Raw genomic sequence first — 21,738 nt, 5'->3', positions numbered from 1 at the left:
TGGGCCAACCTGCCTTCCTGGTGCCCCACCTCATATGGGCAATAAATTCTTAATTGTAATCTTTATGCCAATACATCACCCATAGTGAGAAGCTATCTATTCAGAATCAAACCATTTCTCAGGGCAAGAAGCTGAGTAAAGTCTTCTCAAAGGAACTTCCATTCTTCCTACTTCTATAGCTCCTAGGCTTCTTAAGTCTGAGGAGAAACTCCTTACCTCCCAACACACATGAACTGATGTTGCTTCCCCTACATCAGGGGCCTTGGTTGCCATCCTTCTCTCCCCTGGGTGATCTCTTCACAGATGCACACCAAGGGACCACTCTTTCAGTGATCTCTGTGTGCATACCCGCAAGAGCGAGAACTAAGGAGCGAATACTGGTGTTACAAGAGATTTTCGATTTACAAAAAGTATTCATAACAGGGGTGGACACAGTTTGGGGTCCGTTCAAATAGAGATCTTCTCTAGTTCTCTGGAAACAAGATCCACATTGTAACATTTCCATTTTTGCCTAAATTTTCAAGAAATATAACTATTCTGTAAACAGATGCTGAAACCCAACTTATTCCGTGTCCCCATTATCCCATACTCTCTTGTTCTCTCTGTTTTTACAATGAGGACCTTGGATTTTTTTTTTAAATAAAATAGGGGCGCCTGGGTGGTGCAGTCGGTTAAGCGTCCGACTTCAGCCAGGTCACGATCTCACGGTCCGGGAGTTTGAGCCCCGCGTCAGGCTCTGGGCTGATGGCTCAGAGCCTGGAGCCTGTTTCCGATTCTGTGTTTCCCTCTCTCTCTGCCCCTCCCCCATTCATGCTCTGTCTCTCTCTGTCCCAAAAATAAATAAACGTTGAAAAAAAAATTTTTTTTTAATAAAATAAAGTAGCCCTACGATTCTCCATTTGTATATACTTAAGGAAATTATGTTATAAATATTCAGATCTCACAAAAGACCATTAGGAGATTGATTTTTCTATAATATTTTAAAATGCTCATTCAGTCTCTGAATACCTCCAGCGACGGAGAGCTCCCTGCTTACTGGTCAAATGTGTTTAAATGCTGGAGAGCTCTGTCTACTAGAGGCATTTTCTATACACTAAACCAAGCTTAAAGCTGCCTCCCTGTACCCCTACCCCTCTGGTCCTAGAACTGCCCCTAAGGGGTCATGAGATAAACTCTCCCTCTTTACTTAGCCACCTTTTAAGTTCCTCAGACTGCCACCATGTCTCACCCACTGCTAAGGACCCAGTGCTTTGGCCAGGGATAACTGAGTCTGACTTCCCGGTGGTAAGTAGGGATAAGCAGAGTAAGCAGGTAAAGAGGGATTATGAAACCTTCTCATTGAGCCACACCTGTATTCATAAAATCTCCGATCTGGCGTTCTGGAATCCTGAACATTCACTGAATCACAGCGTCTTAATGCTGTCGATGCAATCCAGTCAAGGGCTGGAAACACTCAATGATTTGTTCACCTTTAACTGGCTGGTTAGTAGCAGGTCCAGGAACCGAATCCAAGCTTCTGATGTCAGTAAAGGGGTTACTCCTATTGCCACTTCACCACAAACTGCTTAAATGCTTAATGCTGAAATTCACTGTAACTAATCAGGGGGCCTTGTGCCCAGCACTAGCCAGGCCCGGCAATAATCAAGGCTCCCATGGACTGAGTCAATGTCTCTATGGTATCCCGTACCACCCTGGGTTTGGGTGGTCTGGTTCCTGGCTGGATGGAGAGGCCCCAAGTACAGAGATGGCCCTTGCTTCCCATCTAGCTTTGTATAGTCCTAACGGTAGGATGGTCTGCATTGTCATATTGTGAGGCCACCCAGGAGCCTCATGGGTGCTGGGCCAGCTCTTAGCTCTGGGCCCCTTTTACAGAAACCTCTGTCCTCAGATGGCTTGTGGCTTACTGGGGCGGGAGGGCACAACCAGGACTCTCGTTATAGATACAATATAAATATATGAGTACACGGTTGTACAGAAAGACACCAAGGAGTGTGGGAGCAAATACAGTGTTGTGAACCAGCAGGTGGGGGTGGGTGGGCTGATGTGGGAAGGCCTCTGGCAGGGGGCAAACTTGAAATCAAATTTTGAGAGAATGGAGAAGTAGCTGAATAAACAGGGAGGGGACAGGGTATTACAATTGGGGACATGGTGTGTGTGGAGGCTCTGAGGAGGCCTCAGAGAGCCCCTAATAAGTGCAAGGTACAGAAAGCTTAAACACGCAGGCCCTCGCTCACCCATGAAGTCCCCAGTGACTATACACTGGAATATGAAATAACCGGCTATCCAAAGCAGAGTCAGTCCAAACACTTGTTTATCTCAATAGTTTCCTTTTAAAGTGGCACTTTCTCCTGTGATTTCATTTAGCCACGCATTCATTTATTCAACAAATAAAAATTATGCCCCTCCTGTGTACCCAACATCTCATCCAGAACTCCCTCTGTGTTTCCGCATCCATCAAAGGAAGGTGCAACCTACCTACCTCATCAGAGGAACACATAAAGGTGAGTTCTAGCAAGGGCCCTGGGTAAGCTGTTTTCATCAAAGCCCCAGAAACAAGGAGAAAATTAGCACAGTGGGATCACATTCAAGCACCACTCAATAGTTGCAGGTATTTATAGAAAAGCAAACACAAAAACAAAAACTCCAATATCCTGACTGCTTTTTGTTTTCCTCGTGCTCCTCGCTGAAGAACACCAACGCCCTCCACTCTGACCTTCTGCAGACAACTAAAGCCGGGCCTAGAAAGCCAAGGCCGGGGAATTGCTCACCTTCCCTAAGAATATCGAGTGCCTTCTCAGCCCCTTTCCCAGAAGAAAGGAGAAGAGGGATGGAAAAGGATTGAAAGGTATTGACTTTGAGACAGGATGTAGATTTCTCTCTCAATTTCCAGTGAAATAGAAACTGATGCCTTCTCAGCATGCTGCAAGGACACCATCAAAGCTCTAGTAGTGTCCTGCTTCTCAGTGTTGTCCTGAGGATCCCCAGCACCTTCATCGCCCTGGGGTGGGGGTGGGGGGCTGCTGAGAAATGCAGCATCTCAGACCCCGCCCGAGGCCCACTGAGTCAGGATCTGCATTTCCTCAGGATCCCAGGTGATTCACACTCTTCAACTTTTTTTTTTTAATTTTTTTTTTTTTTTAACATTTATTTATTTTTGAGACAGAGACAGAGCATGAACAGGGGAGGGTCAGAGAAAGAGGGAGACACAGAATCTGAAACAGGCTCCAGGCTCTGAGCAGTCAGCACAGAGCCCGACGCGGGGCTCGAACCCACGGACCGTGAGATCGGTCCGAAGCGAGCCGAAGTCGGACGCTTAACCGACTGAGCCACCCAGGAGCCCCAGTCTTCAACTTTTTAAGCCTAATTCTTCTCATATGTAAAATAGGATCAAAGTTACCTGACAGACCCCTGGAGGCTTCAATAAAATGATTTCTATATGGAGATTTGGCTTAAAATTTTGTACTCACCACTTGCCCCCTTTCAGGTGCCTGGCTGTGTGTAAATTCTTGGTTTTGATTCAAACCACGGAGGGAGAAGGTGCCCTTAGTCCCCATCACCCTGCACGTATGGAGGAGGCCCCTGAGACCTAAAGAGAGCCTGTGACTTCTGGATGACAAGCCCTAGCCTGGGGGCACCTGGAGGGCAGGGCCTCATCTTTCTCACTTTTGATTCTCCAGCTCTCAGCATGGCACATAGCCCACAACAGGTTCTCAGATGATGTTTGTTCAGCCAATTGGTAAAGCCAGTAATTAGTGCAGCAGGAACTACAATGCAGATGTCTAAGGAATCCTGGTCCCAATAACACCTAGACATACCTTGAAGGGAATTTAACTTCCCCTGAAAACTCCAGGAGAATTCACACCTGGCAAACTGTAGCAGTCACGGGTTGCTGTTGGAGAGAACATCTCTGTTTGAAATAAACATGACCGTTATTTTCAATGTCGGGAAACAGGCAAACTTGAGGGTCTGGAGAGGGGGAGTAACTCACCCACTGGCAGCAAGCTGGCCCTTCCTGGCTGGACAGGAGGTACCCCAGCTGGTGAAGCCACTTGGTCTGTGGACATGACCAAGCTTGGGACCAGTACCAGCTGCCGCTAAATGCTGGAGAGTGCTGTTTGGTGCTAGAGAAGATGCCACCATGAGATTGTGCATCCAGGGGGGCGGGCCTTTCAGCGGCCTCACGGCTAAGCACCCAGAGGCAAGGTGCTCCATGGAGTGAACGTCTGCCCACATCACTGGCTCATCACCCACTCTGTCCTACCTGCTTTTCCACACTGGGGCACTTGGTCCTTGGTGACAGGCACAGTCTGGGGGATCCCTACATATCCTACATTTCAGCACATCCCATTACAAATCAGAGGTGTCTGTGGAGTAATGCAGAGCATTAAGAAGGGCATTATCCTTAGAGTCCCTGGATATGATGGGTCATTCCTCTCTGCAGGGTCTTCTGGAACTTGTTGTAGCCTCTGGCCACGGACAAGTTGCTGTGTCTGTGTGTATGGCAATGGTTGTATTTCCATCTATTTTTTTTTAAGCTTCTAAGTGATTGTTTTAAAAGCTAATACACATACATGGGAAAGAAAAACAAGATTACAGGTATTGACAGGAAAGTTTCCCTCTTTCTAAACTTACCCTTTCCCCTCCCCAGAGGCAGCTGTCGTTCCCAGTGTGTTAGGTATCCTTGCAGAGACAGCCTACACACACACAAGCATAGCCACTAAAGTGTAAGGCCCATGCGGCTTTGTATTGTTTATAGGGTTCACTTCTGGGCCCCTAGCACTCACAAGTGTAACTGGTACAGTTGCCCAATAGCTAGAAGTTGAATGAATGAATGTATAAATCAGATATATTCCTGCAAAGTTCAAATTTAGGTAGATCAAAGTCTTTGTCCACCTTTCTTTTACCTTCTGATTGGACAGTGGCTCTGTTTCTTCAACCAAGGAAAACTTGCCTTTTGGGTTTGCCATGAAGAGCTGATGGGAGGCTATGGATCTATAATCTTGTTTTTCTTTCCCATGTATGTGTGTTAGCTTTTAAAATAATCACTTAGGAGCTAAAAAAAAAAAAAAAAAAATAGATGGAAATACAACCATTGCCATATACAGAGACATAGCAACTTGTCCATGGCCAGAGGCTACAACAGGTTCCATCACTGACTGACTGCCTCCTCCAGGGTGAGCCCTCAAGTTGAAAGGAGTCTCTTCGGTGGTCCCACAGCATGCTGTTCTGCCAGCCGCTACACAATAGCTAAAACATGTCTATCGCCTGCCTCCTTCTGCAGGAGTATAGATACCTGAGAGCAGGGGCCAAGTTCATTAGCTCTTCTCCCAGAGCCTACCATATCTTAAGTAAACAAATACATGATGTTTCCAATCAATGACGGAAACTAAGGATGAAGGGGAGACAGAAAAGGTGATTCAGAGACATTCATTCTCATCTACGTGTGTGTGGACAAATGCACAGACTTCCCAGTCACCCCAGCTCACACCAGCTCACACCCCCCCACCCCAGCTCACACCAAAGGTCTGTAAAGAGGAGGAACATAAAAGCCCCTGTGTTAGCAACTTGAAAAAGATGGTGAAGCACTTGATTGTGAAAATGTGAATGTTTCAACAAAGCTAGGTAATAAGGAAAATCAATAAAACTGTCAGCACTGGCCAATTTCGACTGGATAAAAGAATAAAGTAGTTGATCCTGAAAGACAGCTCTCTAAATTAGGTTAGATGAATGGAAATACTCTCTTGTTTTAAGCCAAATCACGAGGACATAAACAACAGTCAATGATTAAATTATAGGCCGCTTTGACCCAGTGTGAACTAAGCTGCAAACATGAATTTCCCAAAACAATCTTCTTTATAAGACACAGAAATGATGCATAGCAAGACAACAGAGACAGAATTAGAGGCCATGCCAGGAAACACGGGGCTCACTTCTTGACTAAAGATCTATTATAAATCCGCCCTTTCTAGAAGCTGCTTTCTTCAACATAACTATTCCTTCTTCAATTACTTCATTAGTGAAATAGGCACAAAAGTCAATAGAAAATACACATCTATACTCCATAATGGCACAGGGGAAGGAGGCTTTGGTAGTGATACGCAAGAGCTCTGCTCTTTCAACACTCAGGATTCAATTCTGTTTTTCATCTGCTAATGGGTGGCATTTGGTCTTGTTAACTGTGGATGACTCATTTCAGAGGAAGTGCTTTGCATCGAGAGCCTATTTGGAAGGAAATGAGGGTTTCTTGGTTTATTTCTCATCAAGCATTTTAGCACTGTCTCTTTGGGACATAATAAACCCCTTGATGGCGGTAAGGTGCTCTGTTTTCTCCCCTTGGTTCACTGCTGACTGCCCCCCCCCCACTCCAATGTCTGGTGCATATGGTCATTTCTAGGAACAGGCATTTATTCCATCAGAAAATAGAGCCAAAAACCTGGAGACTAAGGGCTCTGTGTCCTGGGTATCAGTGGTAAGTACTTATGCCAGGGGGTGGAGACGTGGGATACACACTGCAAGATCAATGTTTTTGCACATCTGGACTTTATTTTCACTCTTATCAAGCCCTGGGGCTGCCTCTGTGCTCCACATGCTACTAGAGAATCTTCCATGCCCATGCGCGTCGGGGGAGTCTGCGGGGTGAGCCGGACCACATCCCACTGCCTAAGGCACCTCTTAGGAGGGAAACCTCTTGGCATCTTGGAACTGGAGACTGACTTTGAAATCCCACGTTTGGGAAAGTGAGAGTCTTCTTTGTTTCTCAAGCAACGCTTCTCGTTAGAGACTGAGCAGAACTTGCAAAGAGAAAGAGGGAGTGTCAGGGCTTGCTGGGGGGACACAAGCTAGATAGGCTGGCGAGGAGGAGGGTGGTGGAGGTGGTGGAGCACTTACCATAGGACTCCATGTGGTTGCTGAGGGAGAAAAGGGGAGGGGGGCAGAAAAGATACAAAGGAATGCCTGTACCTGGACTTGATCTTCTAATCCCCTAAGCCCCAAGCTTATAATAAAATGTGCTCTACTCAACATCGCAGACTTGACCAAACCTGACCTAGAACATTCCTCCTCCTTGGGCTCCAAGGTGGGTGAGAGGCCTTGACCATGAAGACACATCTAGAAAGAACTGCCTCCAACCTTCAAACACAGCTTAATCATTTCAGGTATTTCATTTTCTTGTTTGCACTGTATGAGAGTTTCTGTCTACAATACTGATAACTGTCTTTGTTAGGAAGCTCTTAGAGAAAACAATTTGTATCTATTTAATTTATCGTGTCTATCCAACCTTACCTAAAAATAAAAGCCACAAAGCTGTCTTTGATAGCAATGATATGATGCCCCTGTGCTCAGAATGCCTCCCCCGCCCCCGTTTCTTCCCTGTCAACCCAGGCTATCTATCTTTTCCTTTTCAGCCCAAGCCCTGCCTCTTCTCTGAGGTTGTCCTGGGTTATTCCAACCCCAATTTGTTCTCTGAGGTTGTCCTGGATTATTCCAGCCCCAATTTCCCATTTGGAGCACTCTTGGTAAAACCAAAGTAAGCATTTCATGTGATACTACCTTGCATTTCTCTCTAGTACTTTTGTCCTACAAGTGAGTCCTGGATTCCTAAATGAGCTGTACACTTCCTTGAAGGCAAGGCCTTCTTGGGTCTTGTGAAGGCCATCTCTTGTTTTCTGCTTACCTCCCCACTTCCCATTCTCCAAACCCAGCACGGGGCACCATGCCGGGCACATTTGTTAAAGCGCGCCGGTGACTATCGTTCGCTTGAACTAATGGTTCTTTTTAACTATCTGGTAACTGAAGGCATTGGATTAAATGCTGTAGAATTCTCAGGAACTAGACCTGAGAGATGTTATCCAGATAGAAACTGCCCAGTGGCCGAGGCAGTCTCCAGAAGCCCTCCCCTTCTATTTCAACACGGAGGATAGCACTCTAATGCTGGCCGTGGAAACAGGGTAAGAAAGACAACTAACCTGCTTGGATTTGAATCACGTCTAGTTGCAGACCAAGACTTAGTTAGGAACCCACCTTCCAGAAAGCCTGAGAAGGAGCTAATGGCTCTTGAACTAGGACTAAAGGAGTTCTCATTTCTAAGAGAGCAGAAATCTGCTTATATATGAAAAGGACTCTGGGTCACCTTTGGATTCAAAGCTAAGAATTCTAGCTCCTTATCACTGTAAAAAAAAAAAAAAAAAAGCTGAAGAAAAAACTAAAACAGAGTGTTGGGGAGGTCTTTGCCACGTTGGCACACTCACTACTGAGGCCATGATGTAGAGCAGGGCACCGGATTGCAGACTGGGGGTCTAGACCCAACAGGGTGGTGCAATCAGACTTTTGGCCTTGGGCGTGGCACTTGACCTCTCAATGGGACTATCTCCCACGTGGAGGTAACACTGTCAGGCACGTGCCCTACACACCTCTACATACATTACCATTTAAGCCAAGCAGGTCTGATCATGTCTATCTGCCCTTGCAACTTGCAAAAAAGTCCAGGAGAGAGCTGCGAAGATGAGTTAAAGTTCTCAACGATTCCTTCAGAAAAGGTAAGGGATTGGAATGATCAACCTGAAGAGGAGAGATTTAATGACTGTCTTCAAATCCATGAAGGGCTTTTACCCAGGGGCCAGTGAGAGTGTGGGGCCCACATGTGCTCAGTCTGCACTGAGCAGAGAGGGCACACCCAGGCTCCAACAAAGACAAGTTTCTGACATCCAAGGCCAGAGATACAAACAGGATAGAGAACGTCTTTCTAGGAAATAGTTCACTGGGGGGAAGGGTGAGGAAGAAAGAGAAAGACAGAAAATGGGGCAAAACTATGGCAAGGTCTGAACTCTGCAGAAAGCAGTCTGTTAGCCCCAGGCAGATATAGATAGGAGTCTATAAATGGCCTCTTTGTCACCTTGATCTGTTCTTATACCTTTTTAATATGCCCCAGAGTCAGAAACCTGCCTTCAAACTGCTTCCCTGTATACCCTTCCTGCTGTTCTTTCACGGGCTTTGCCCACCTCCCTGCCTGCAGGGCTCCAGGGCCTTAGGGCATTTACTGAGCATCACCTATATTCAAGGGCACTGTTCTCATAGCGATCTGACCGTAGTCCCTGCCATACACGGGATTATCCCCCTTCGCCAGTGAGAAGCTCCAAACCAGTAAGCACTAGAGCCAGGATTTAAGGCCAGGACTGATGGGCTCCTGGGACTGTACTCTTTCTACCCCACCTGCTGGGGCTCCCAGGGAAGAGACTGAATGGTGTCCACAGCATGTGGCTGCAGGAAGAAGGGGACGGCGTGGGTCCTGCTCCCTGCTCTTCTGCTTCTGCAATGCGCAATCACTCCACTCCGAAACCTGATCGAACTGCATTATTTGCGATGCCTCTGTTACAAAAATCCTTCAAATTATTTAATCTCTCCTGCGTTTTATTGGAGAAGCAGTTTGGCAATCCAAACATATCAGTGAGACCCACTTTTAGTTCTTTCTGTTGTTGTGTAGGCTCTGAAGGACTCTCCGGGGTGAACACTGTATCTGGATGGAAGGCAGGGAAAGGAGAGCTTAGAAATCCCCGGGTCAGACCCTGCTGGCCCCTCTGGGAGCCTGCACATAGTGGTGCATTGTCACATCATTATAAAGAATCGGAGTAATGGACAAATTGCATCACAACAAAGGTAGAAAGGCTAACTAATGTGCACAGCAGGAGACAATACTTTGCACACTTGAGAATAACATTGCTGTTCATGCGTCTGTCACCTGGGCTAATTATGCTCTGATTTAAGTGTTTAAGTATCCGGTGAGCCTGTAGTGCTATGTTTACCAGGAAGCCAGGTGGCTATTACTTAGGATAAAAGCAAACACTAAGAGGCACCCGAGACTGGAAGATCCCACGTGAGTATTCTGGAAGGTTCACTACTGGGGATAATGTAGGTAAAGTGCCTGGTGTGGTGCCTATCCAATAGAGCCCATTTCCTTCAACTCCTTCAACCTGCTACAGATATTAGCCAGTCCTCAACTTTGAGCTCTGATAGCTATTCACATGAGACCAGAGATCGAAACTGCATGACCGGAAATGGCCTTCACTGTCATCGTGCCTGACCCCTTACATCTGGGGTTAGGGTGCCTGGTTTAGCTAAAGCACACACCAGTCAAATCCCATTATGATGAGCTGTACAGGACATGCAAGCAGTGGAATTTTATTAGACAGCTAGAAATCACATTAGCTCCAGCTCTGGCAGACACAAACGTCCAGGCGTTCTACAGTGTGTTAGCAAGAAAAAGAAACCTTTGGCACATCCTGGGTTCGGAGCCTCATCCCACACCTCTCCCTGGGCTCTTTGCTGTTTGCCTGTGTTGTAAAGTGTATGTGATCGCTATGAACATAGGTATTTTTGTCCACTGATGGGACTGGAGCATTTGAGACAGGCGAGCTGAAGGGATGCCGGACGGCAGAATAACAGAGTGAACCTGGCAGCCCTGCTTCATTGCAACTCTCTTTGCATGCTTTTGTAGAATACAGTGAGGTGCTTTCACTAAAGAAAGGGACTTAGATACGAATCCGTGAACATCCACAGTCCAGCTGGGACAACCGTGTTTTGCACTGGACCCTTCTCATGCAGTCTAGGTAACACATGTTGTGGCTACCCAACCTTTGCTCCTCTCCTCGCCCCACCGCCCCCCCCCCAACCCCTTCCAAAACCTCTGGATCAGGAGATCTTCAAAGTCTCAACGGTATGATGGGCAAACAGATGTACAGAACGCAAACAGAGCACAACAAGGTCAGCTCCTCCAAAGAGGTTGCTGGAACTCTTTCCCGCCATCCAGAGAAAGACTCCCAAATCCGGGAACAGTGAGAAAAAAAAAGGGGAGGGGGGCAAAAAAAGTTTTCCTTTTCTTCAGAGCAACACATGCTAGCACTTTACAGAGTCTGGCATGTGTCAGCATTTCTGAAGTAAACTCTATTTTCTTAAGATGAAAGAGATAAAAAAAAAAATACACTCCGAATTCAGCCCAATGAAAATTGCTTTGGCCATTCACATGCAATAAGCCACAGAAGCAAGGAGGAAAAAAATCAATTGCTTCTGATTTATTTACTCATTCATTCGTTCCCTATCCTTTCTGTCTAACGTAAAAAAGGGGGTCTTCCATAATTTCACAAGTGTTTCATCTTTTCAAAGCAAAAAAAATAATAATAACCTAAGCCCTCCGATCGGTTACCCAGCATTTTGGCACAGGAAAGGTATATTTTGTTAATTTTCCTAATTTTCCTATGACATATAGATTATGCAAGGAAAGGGGGAGTTGATTTTGCTCATCAAAATTTTCGCCGGGATCTACAATCAGGAGGCCACTGTAATACTTTTAGGTCTGCTGAATTTGGGATCACACGCTACGTTAAAAGCAGTGCAAGCTTCCACCCTAATCATTGCTTTATTTCTTAATCTGGGTGGTGGGTACACTGGTGCTCATTTTATTATTCTTCAGGCCCTTTGGCACATCTTAAATATTTCACACGAAACATTGCTAAATCCCTGAATCTTCTACAACAGATTCTATTCTGGGCTGCTCAGAGCCGAGGGTAGAGAAGGAAAGCTGGAAACGCCAAAATGTAATTGCAGTAAAGAGAAGAAAATGTACGAGACCAATTTTGGAAGGCTGTTTAAAGTTTTAAACCTATGCCAAATAATTGAGATCTATTCAAAGAGGACTGAATTCTATTATAAGCCCCATATACACACAATTATTGAATTATTCTGAACACCTGTTGAAACTGGGTGATAAATTAGCCAAATGAAAACCATCAGGCACAACTGTCAAGCACATAGTTTGACCCACTCCACTGAGTCTGCGAGCATAATCTCTCCTCCCACTACTGAACTGCAAACTAGAGCTCATCCCTAAAGCAAGGAGACCATGTGGCATTGTGACTTTATGGCTTGCAATCTCCAGCATTCCGGAGAGATGCTATAAAAGACCCCGGTCTTCCAGCCAGGTCTACAGGAGCTGACTGTCTTTCCCTAAAGACTGCCACAGTCCCTGAGTTCCATTATTTTCTCATCGCCAGGAGGAACCAGCCTTGGCCTTCCCATCCATCTTTCTGCCATGACATTAAAGCCAACTGTTCTGTCCTCCTGCGCATAGAGAGAGGAGAGGAAAGATGGTTCCCAATAAATTCCAGCCCTAGTTCCCAGCCTCCCTGGGGCCTACATCTGCCACCATCTCCCTGTTCTGTGTGGACAAGGTTTTACTGTCCAGTCTTCCCTTCCACTCTGATTGCTCAGTCCTCGCCACCCGGCAAGCCTTTAAAGGTAGTAAATGGGCCAAGACAGGACGGAGAGAAGAGGGTGTATGGAGAAAGAAAGAAGGAAAATCCAACCATCAGAGAACGTCTACACCCTATTTCATCATCCAGTGGGGAGCAGACATTCCCTTACCCCATTATTTCTCTCTATAAGCAGGGCTTTTGCCTGCGTGGGGAACTGTAAAAAGAAGTAACACTTCTATAAAGGCTCGAAAAAAATAAGATTCTGAAATTTGACACCTTATTTGTTTCATTTCAGAATACCGTTAGACCAACTGGTTTTACTTCCTTCCCCCCACACTCACACACACCCCACGCGAGCCTCCGGGGAGAGGCTGCCGCTCTACTGAAGCCTGCCTTGTGCACCAGCGTGCAGGGACGCCTGCTTTGTTGGCCTTACTTGGTAAGTCAAAAATCTTCCCTCTGCTCCACCAAAGCTAACAGATGGCTGGTCCCTTTTGGTACACAGGCGTAAGCATCTTCAAAATAACCTTTTCCTTTGAAGGGTGCCAATTAATTAAATGTCACTGTAATACGTCCCAGCCACAGAGGGGAGGGAGACAACGTTAGACAAAGGGTCAATGGAAGAGAACAATGAGGAGAGATCACATCCTCCTACCTTCACCCGACGACCCCGACAGATCAATGATCACATACACTCTTCCTTCTGGCTCCAGATCAATCTGCAATTAAGAAAATGATAGTGACTCTGTTAATGCATTGTGGGAAACAGCTGGAGAGTTCCATGACTTTTCCACCCCGAACTGCTAAAACCTAGGGTCACGGCTCCGTTCAACTCATCAACCTGTAGCGTGCCAAGTGTGGGGTGAATCAGGAATGCAGGAGAATTGGCATTTGTGGAATGTCAGCTGTGTCCCAGATGCAGCACGAGGAGGTCTGATACAGACCCAACAGGTAATGTCATCCCAGTGGTTCTCAACTGGAAGTGATCTTGCTGCACAAGAGAAACTTGGCACAGGGGACGCTTGACACAGGGAAGCTTTTTGGGACACAAAAATTATCTGGAGAAGTTTTTTATGGTCATGTCTGGAAAGGAAGGGCTGCCAGTGGCATCTAATGGGTGGAAGCAAGGGATCGTGCTAAGTATCCTACAGCGGACAGATGGTACCCACGACGAAGCATTATCCAGTCCCAGATGCCAATAGTGTCAAAGTTGAGAAACCCCGGGTTACGCCATTTCACAGAGAAGGAAGCTGAGATCAGCGTTTTAGCAAAAGTGGCAAGGCTGAGATTCAGTGGCAAGACCGTCTAGAGAAAGCCGTGTTCTCTGTGCTACACAAACTGCTCACAGGGGAGGAAAGAAAAGCATAAGATGCCATTCACACTCTGAAGGTGTTTACACTCTCATCGGGGAGTTAAAAAACGGAGAACAATGCTGAACCCAGCTTGGTGATGATCGACAGAGGATAACCGGTTAAGTATCTGGCAGGTTGGAAATCAGTGTTGAAGAGCAGTCTGGGAAGACCTCATGAAGACAAGAAAGGGGAGTCATTCAAGGTGGAAGAACCCAGACAGCAGAAGCAAAGGCTGGGAGTGTGCGTGGTGCCCATGCAACACTGGAGGGCCCGAGTGCTCGAGCTGCGTGTTGATACGTGTGTTTTGCAAACCCCAGATTCTACCCGGGTTGTAAAGAGTGAGCCAATACTGCTACATTCTTACCATCGGCCTTCTCCACCCACCCTCACTTCCTCCCTGCCCACCTCCAAATCCAGCTAGCTGCTTCTATATAGAACCAGGCTGACAAGTCAAGGCAGAACGCCTGGGCCTCTTCCACTTGACATCTTTGCAAGGTCTGAACTGTCCTTACAGAAACTGTGTTCTCCATGAGAGAGGAGTAACTCTGGAAACCCTGGATCACCAAGTACCCCCGGTGGCCTGTCCTCGCCTCCGCAATTCCATCTGTCTGCACAGAGCTTTAATTGGCTCGTACGTCCGTGCCAGGCCCGTCTCCCCAGCAAGCTGTGAAATTCTTGAGTGCAGGAACCACTACCCCTCCTTTTCTGTTTCACTGTCTCCAGCAAAGAGCAGAGACACACATTCATCAAGCACCACTTAGAAAGGGTCAGTCTGGTGAACACCTCCTTCTCATTCAAGGCTGAGGTCAATTATCCCCTCCTCTCTGAAGCCTTTCCAGATATTCCCAGTCAGAATTGATCACCCCTTCATTTGTGCCCCAACGAGACACATGCACATCTGACCTACGGTTCCTGTAACACATTGTCCATATGTCCATCTCCTCGGCTAGGCAGAGAGTATGAGAATTATATGTATGTATCTAGCGCCCATCTCACTGTCCATTAGTCAGGAGACACCCAATAAAACTTCAGGGAGGGGGAAAGACTTTATGATCAGAACTCTGAGAGCCTATTCTGGGGTCATTTGCCCCTGCAAGCCCCACCTCCAGGAAGGTAGGCAGGCATGTGATCTGTACTAACGCAACATTCAAATGAAGTAGCAGGGGAAGAAGAGGTGGCTTTCCCACGATCACTACGTACTCCCTGTGAGGTGAAAAGAATTCACCTTGGACTGATATTCTCTAGGTCCCTCCCCCAGCACCTCACGCCCCTCACAGTACAGGTTCCCCGAGACATGCGTGAGCCGTACTTTCTTTGCGGACTCAGTCTTTTTTTTTTTTTCTAATTTTTTTTCTCAATGTTTATTTTCGGGAGAGAGAGAGAGAGAGAGAAAGAGAGAGACAGCATACCAGAGTGAGCGGGGGAGGGGCAGAGAGAGAGGGACACGGAAGATCCAAAGCCGGTTCTGTGCTGACAGCAGAGAGCCTGCCTGCCTGCTGCGGGGCTTGAACTCACGAACTGTGAGATCATGACCTGAGCTGAAGTTGGACACTTAACCAACTGAACCACCCAGGTGCCACCGCTCCCCCCCCCCCCCAGACTCAGTCTTTAGTGGTTGAGTGTTCAAGGTTTCTCTCAAAATTTCAGTTCCACTGGGGCACCTGGGTGGCTCAATCAGTTCAGCATCCAACTCTTGATTTTGGCTCAGGTCATGATCTCACAGTTCATGGGTTCAAGACCCACTTTGGGCTCTACACTAACAATATGGAAGCTGCTTAAGATTCTCTCTCTCTCTCTCTCTCTCTCTCTCTCTCTGCCCTCCCCCGCTTATGCTCTCTCTCAAAATAAATAAACGTTAAAAAAGAAAAAATCCAGGTCCACCAACAGAAGTCTCCAGTGGTTGCCCCACAGGGGCCGCTCACCTGAGTTTGGGATCTGGAGCTTGGGATCCAGATGGAAACCCAATAACAGAGTGGTGATGCCAGGGGATGACTCTCCCAACAGTTTCTGTCCCAAGAATCTGTGATTTTAGGTTTCTGTCTAAAGAAAATGTTTTCTGGCACCCTCACCACTAGGAATCCCCGCCCTGCACACCCCCCCCGCCCCCGCCCTCACACACACTGCCACAAGCATAACCCAGCCCCCACACGAAATTACAAACAGGAAAACCACCAGTCAGCTCCACTGAACAGAGCCAAACCAAAATCCTGTCCCTGCCACAAATATCAGGGGTCCTCTTGTCCAAAAGCATGGAATTTAAATAATGTATGCCTTTCAGAGATTAGATCATCTCTATTAAACCCTGCCAGCTAAATGAAACAATTTCTCATATCCTCCAACTCCGAGGTTTCCCACGACTTCGGACTGCATTGGCAGAATACAATGCTATCTGTGAAAAGCAGGGAGGGAGACAGAAAAGGAATGAGATGGGCTGTGAGGGCCTATTGGAAGGCAAGCAGCCTGCCTCTCTTTGCAAAGGGCGAGAGAGAACTTGTGGCAAGGGCGGGGGGACAGGTCATTGACGATAAAATGTATTAGGATATTAACATTCAAGATAGCAATCAGACACCATTTTAGCACCCACTGCTGCCTCAATGCCGATGAACTGCATTTCCAAACAGAAAAATAGAAATTAAGCTATTAAGCATGCCAAAAGCAACAAAGAGCTTTGCAGCCTGGGCAGATGGCCACGGAGGGCTGGCCGGGCCCCAGCCGGCCGAGTGAGGAGGCGCTGAGAACCATGTAGGGAGGTAGGACTTCAACGCAGATGACTGGAGGCTTATCAGGTACAAAACGTGATGGAGTTTGCAGCAACCTCATGGTCAAATTAATTTAATCACAAGTTCTGCTCACAATTACCTGGCCCGGATAATGAAGCAACGAAGGTGCCCAGCCCTGCAAATCCCTGCAAGCTGTCGATTGCCGTCACCACTAGGCAGCTGGCAGTACATGAAAGGAGGCCTCCTCTCTCCTCCTAGCCATTCCCAGGATTGGTTCTAAGCTCTTTCTCCTGCATTCAGGGTTCCTGCAAATGATCCCAGATGCAAACCTATTTATCAAATCGCCTTGAAACTCCTACCTTTACTTGATGAGTCTTCCCAGCTACCATCACAGAGATAGTATGTCTATGTCTGTTTTCTTTGGACCTCTAGCGCCTTTGGCTACCCCTCCAGCTGAGGCCAGGAGCAAGGCAGTAGAACAGTGGGAAAGACAAACACAGCCTTTGGAGTCAGACCAGGGCTGAATCCCAGCTCAGGCAATTATTTGCCTTCTCTGAGCCGTGGCCTCAGTCTCATCATCTGTGAAATGGGCTGCTGTAAAAATGCCACAGAACACACATAAAGCACTTGGCACCCAGGAGGTACTCGGCACAGGGTGGTTATGTATGAACCTACTGGCTCTCTGGCCTGAAGCAAGCGACTACCTTCTCTGAGCCTCAGAAGGCTTCTTCGCGAAATGGAGCTAATAACAGACCCTGTCACATCTGTTAAATGAGATAGCCTGTGTAAAGCACTCAGCACGGTGCCTGGCACAAAATACTCAGTTACCACTGGTGCTCTTGTTATTAAAAAGCCAAGTCTTCAAATGTGCTGCATAGTCCAATATTCCCTCCACTCGGTCAAGCTGTGCTCCAACAAAAAAGGCATTTTCTTGCCCCAAATTGACATTATTACATGCTATTCCAGGACATCTGACAGCATTACAGAGTTGGGATTATCAAATAAAGCACTGTAGTGAGAGTTTCATGCCCAGCCTGTGGGGAACCCCGAGGCAAAACAGGCTATAGCCTTGGTCACCAGAGGGGTCATGAGGTGCTCATGAGAGAAGGAGAAGGGGAGGGGGACCGTGGAGCTTCCGAGCTCCCCCTATGCCTCAGACACTGTGTGGGTGCTTGATCTGCATTCGTTCCCTCAACCTCGCGTGTGGCAAGCAACACTCCCTACTTTTTGGATGGAAAAACTGGAGCTCAGAGGGCTTTAGGCAGGATTCTGACCCCCCTGCCCCCAAGGCTGTCTGGAGAAGACTCTGCCGGAGCTCCTGTCCCAAAGCCCCAACCAGCCTGGGAAGCCTTCTCTGACAATCCAGGGCCAGGCCTCTCTTCCCAAGGCCTCTGGCTCTCCCGCTCACCTGCAACTGACGGGCTCCCCAGCCCGGGCAGCTGGTGACAGAGCAATGCCTCCGGCACCCTTCTGGCCTCCCAGAGCTCTTGGGGGCAACAGGCTCTGGGCATAAACAAGAGCTCCCCTCTTGTGAATGAGGAACAAGGCAATGGGGAAAGAGCCTAAACCATAGAAACCCATGCAAGAGCCACCTCTGAAAAGCACAAAAGTATTACAGGCATTTCTCCGGGTGATGCCTGACTTCACAAATCCTTCACGCGCACTATTTCATGTATTCCTCACAATTAACCTGTAAGATAATAAGTACTGCGAGTGCCATCGTATGCGTGAGAAAGCTGAGGTTAAGGAAGGCAAGTGGCCAGCACTGCGCGGCTAGGGAGGGAGCTAGGGAGGGATGAGCGCCCCAGAGCTGGACAGCCTGGAGTCCAAGCTCGAAGCCTCAACTCTGGCCTCTCGGCCAACAGGCCTCCCCCACACCTCACCCGTCCAGCAGGAACTCCCGCTGATGCCGCGGCAATGGGCGGCCTGCTTAGGCGGTATTGCCGTGTGTCACTGTGACCCACAGGTGTCTGCACGCCCGTGTTTTGCAGGGGGGGGGGGGAGGGGGCAGTAATCGAGTTCAAGTCAAAGGAGGTAAGAAACTCACTGTCAAGACTCCCCCTAACCACAGGCTCAACTTCCTCCAGAGACCTCTAGACAAACCTTCCCTTGGAACAATCCACAAAGGTCACACGTGCCCAATTTGAGTTTTGCTTCCTTTTCCCTCTGCTGTCAGGCTCTAGGGCCTAGAAAGAAGCCAGAAGTAGGGAGTGGGTCAGAAAAAGACGAATCCAGGGGCACTTGGATGGCTCAGTCGGTTAAGTGTCTTACTTCAGCTCAGGTCACGACCTCACGGTTCGTGGGTTCGAGCCCTGTGTCGGGTTCTGTGCTGACAGCTCAGAGCCTGGAACTTGCTTCAGCTTCTGTGTCTCCCTCTCTCTCTGCCCCTCCCCCACTCACACTCTGTCTCTGTCTCTCTCAAAAATAAATAAAACATTAAAAAAAAAAAAGAAAAAGATGAATCCAGAAAGGATGAGAAGGAAGAAGGGAGGCTTGCACTGCCTGTGTTGCCCCAATTAAGCCCTAGATAAGAGTCTGTTTCTTTTTCCCTTGGAGGAGGGGAGGGGACTGGAGTGAGGGACGCAGAGGTATAAAGGGAACCATCAAGAGAGAAACTCCAGGGTTCCTTCCCCAAACAGGGGTCCCATTTCCCAAGTCCTACACACCCCTTTTTGCTGGCCATTGTCCCCTGGTGACACCACAGTCATATCACAGTCTCTGGAGGCACCTGGCACTGAAGAGGCACCCTAGACATTGCAGGAGACCTTCAGGCAGCAGGCATCCTCCTCACTTCCGCTTTGGAAAACCCTGAACGATGAGCACGCTGCTGGGCGCCAATGTTGAAACCGGCCACTGATTAAAGATTTCATTTGGGGAGGACATGGCTACCAGGCCTTACTGGTAGCGTGCACTGTTTGAAAGCACAGAGTGCCCACATAATTAAATATTTTAAGGCTTCCAATAGCATTTATTTCCTTAAAATAAGGGAGACGAGCGTTGTTTCTCTCTCAAACACTTTCCATGGCAGTGCAAAGATATTATGCAGGCTTTAGTGTATATGCCCGCAGGGCAGAGTCCTGTCTGACCAGCACATGGGAGGGATTTAATACATATTGTGCTTGTTGGCTCAATGGATGAATGGCCTGACTTTAAAGTGAATCTGCACAACTGAATTATGGAGATGAGTCACTTGGGAAGCCAGCAACCTGGACATAAATGTTCCCAGCAGCTTCATTCATAACAGCTAAATGCTGGCAACAACCCAAATGGCCAACAACAGGTAAAGGAGTAAGCAAACCATGCTGCATGCATACGATGGAATTTTGCTTGGCAATGAAGAATGGACTACTGATATATGCAACAAAATGTGTCGCTGTGAGAACAAAGCCAAACGTTAAGAGAATATATCATGGGCAATTCCACTTATATGATGTCCTAGAACAGGCAAAACCAATCTATAGTGATAAAAAGCATATCTGTGATCTCCCAGAGGTGAAGGTGGGTGGGAGGTGAACATAGAGGCACAGAGGAGCTTTTGGGCATGGGGTTAATTTTTCTGTATCTTTTTCTTTTAATATTTTTTTATGTTTTTATTTACTTTGAGAGAGACAGTGTGTGAGCAGGGCAGGGGTCGAGACAGAGGGAGACACAGAATCCGAAGCAGGCTCCAGGCTCCGAGCTGTCAGCACAGAGCCCAACACATGGCTTGAACTCACAAACCGCAAGATCATGACCTGAGCCAAAGTCAGATGCTCAACCGACTGAGCCACCCAGGTGCCCCCAGTTTTCTGTATCTTGATTGAGGTGGTGGTTACATGAATGTATACATTTGTCAAACTCCATCAAGCCAAACACTTAAAATGAATGCATTTTACTGTATATAAATTAGACCTCAATGAAGCCATTTTTTAAAAGGGAAAAAAAGAAGCCATCATTTCATTTTGACACAAGGATTCCTCTGCAAGTTTCCTCTAAATAACAAATCATCTTCCCACCCTCAGGGCATTTAAATTTTCATATTCCAGTTTTAAAAATAAAAAGGTTCATTCAGAGTTTTTCAAGAGTACATCTGTCACACAACATAATGTACACCTACCTGTGTAGGCACACACATTCACACATCCACCCACGTGTGCAAAACACACTCACAGGCACAGCCACCTTCTTCTGTCTTGTGTGATCAAAATACAATAATAGCAAGAAACACACATCCAAAATGTAGGTTTAAGAGCCTGCTGACTTATTTAAATCTGTCTGTGTGTGACTGTCTTTCAAGACAATAACACCAGATGCTTTAGAAGATCTTTAAATGACCTTAAGTACCTAAATATCCATGAATAGGGAACTGCTTAAATAAAATAGGATACATCATGTGGTAGATCGCTAGACAAGCCCGAAAAAAAGAATGAAAAGGTAGAAATGTGCTGATCCCTGGGATATATTAAGTGGGCCGGGGTTGGGGGGGACGAGCAAGGTGCGATGTGTTTATTATGCTAGGCTACTGTGTGAATAAAATGGGCGTGTATGTGTGTGTACGTCCTCACACACTCTCACACACGTCCTCACACTTGTTCCACATCGATTATCTCCAGAAGTCTTAATCAACAGGAAGCAGGGGTTGCCTTAAGAGATGGAAACTACAGGATTGGGGACCAGAAATCAGGAAAAGGCTTATTCTTCACTAAAGCTCTCTTGAACCCTTTGATTTTTTAAGTCATGTTCTTGGGTTAACTTTTTACATAATTTAAATTTAAGTCAATACCTTTTGCCTTAGCTATTTCTAACCTCCAATCCCCCAGAGAGCAGTTTGCTTCAGTTACAAGACACATCTTAACTTTTTTTTTATGTTTATTTTTAAGAGAGAGAGAGAGAGAGAGAGAGAGAGAGAAAGCACGAGCAGGGGAGGTGCAGAGAGAGAGAGGGAGACACAGAAACCGAAGCAGGCTCCAGGCTCTGAGCTGTCAGCACAGAGCCCGATGCGGGGCTCGACCTCATGAACCGTGAGATCATGACCCGAGCCGAAGTTGGGTGCTTAACTGACTGAGTGGCCCAGGTGCCCCACCAGACACATCTTAAACGCCCCTAGAAACTGGCTAACAGATTGTTTTCCCATCCCCTGTAGCCAGGTCATGGCAACCAACCCACCAGCAGCCATCATCTCCATGTGGCAGTCCTCCGGGCTGGACTGGAGGTCTGTGTCACAGATCCTAAGCTCTTCCAAGGCCACAACTGAAGTCAACTCAAGTTAGCACCTGCTTCCTCTTTTCAACAGGCTCAGAAATAGACCCGGAGAGCTGGCTCCGTGGGATGACAGAGGTGGCTAAAAACAAATAACTCTATGTGTACACAATGCTTTCCTGCACTAAGAAAACATCCAAAGCTGCCAAACCCAGGATCAACAGTGTGCAACGGTTTACAAAGCTT

At 47.2% G+C, this 21,738-nt stretch overlaps 1 protein-coding gene across 2 annotated transcripts in view; it reads right to left on the bottom strand.

The window, feature by feature from the left end:
* The window catches only part of PRKCE (protein kinase C epsilon), a 500,740-nt gene that overhangs the window by 301,824 nt on the left and 177,178 nt on the right, over positions 1-21,738 (bottom strand). For both annotated transcript variants that reach the window (XM_045445929.1, XM_045445928.1), the window contains exon 2: positions 12,898-12,961. In XM_045445929.1, the coding sequence (XP_045301885.1) occupies positions 12,898-12,961 (64 nt within the window). The remainder of the gene's footprint in view (positions 1-12,897; positions 12,962-21,738) is intronic.

The sequence above is a fragment of the Leopardus geoffroyi genome, chromosome A3, assembly GCF_018350155.1.
Source record: "Leopardus geoffroyi isolate Oge1 chromosome A3, O.geoffroyi_Oge1_pat1.0, whole genome shotgun sequence".
In the NCBI taxonomy this organism is placed as follows: Eukaryota; Metazoa; Chordata; class Mammalia; order Carnivora; family Felidae; genus Leopardus; species Leopardus geoffroyi.
The sequence above is the reverse complement of the archived record's forward strand: the minus strand, read 5'-3'. Positions and strand labels throughout refer to the sequence as shown.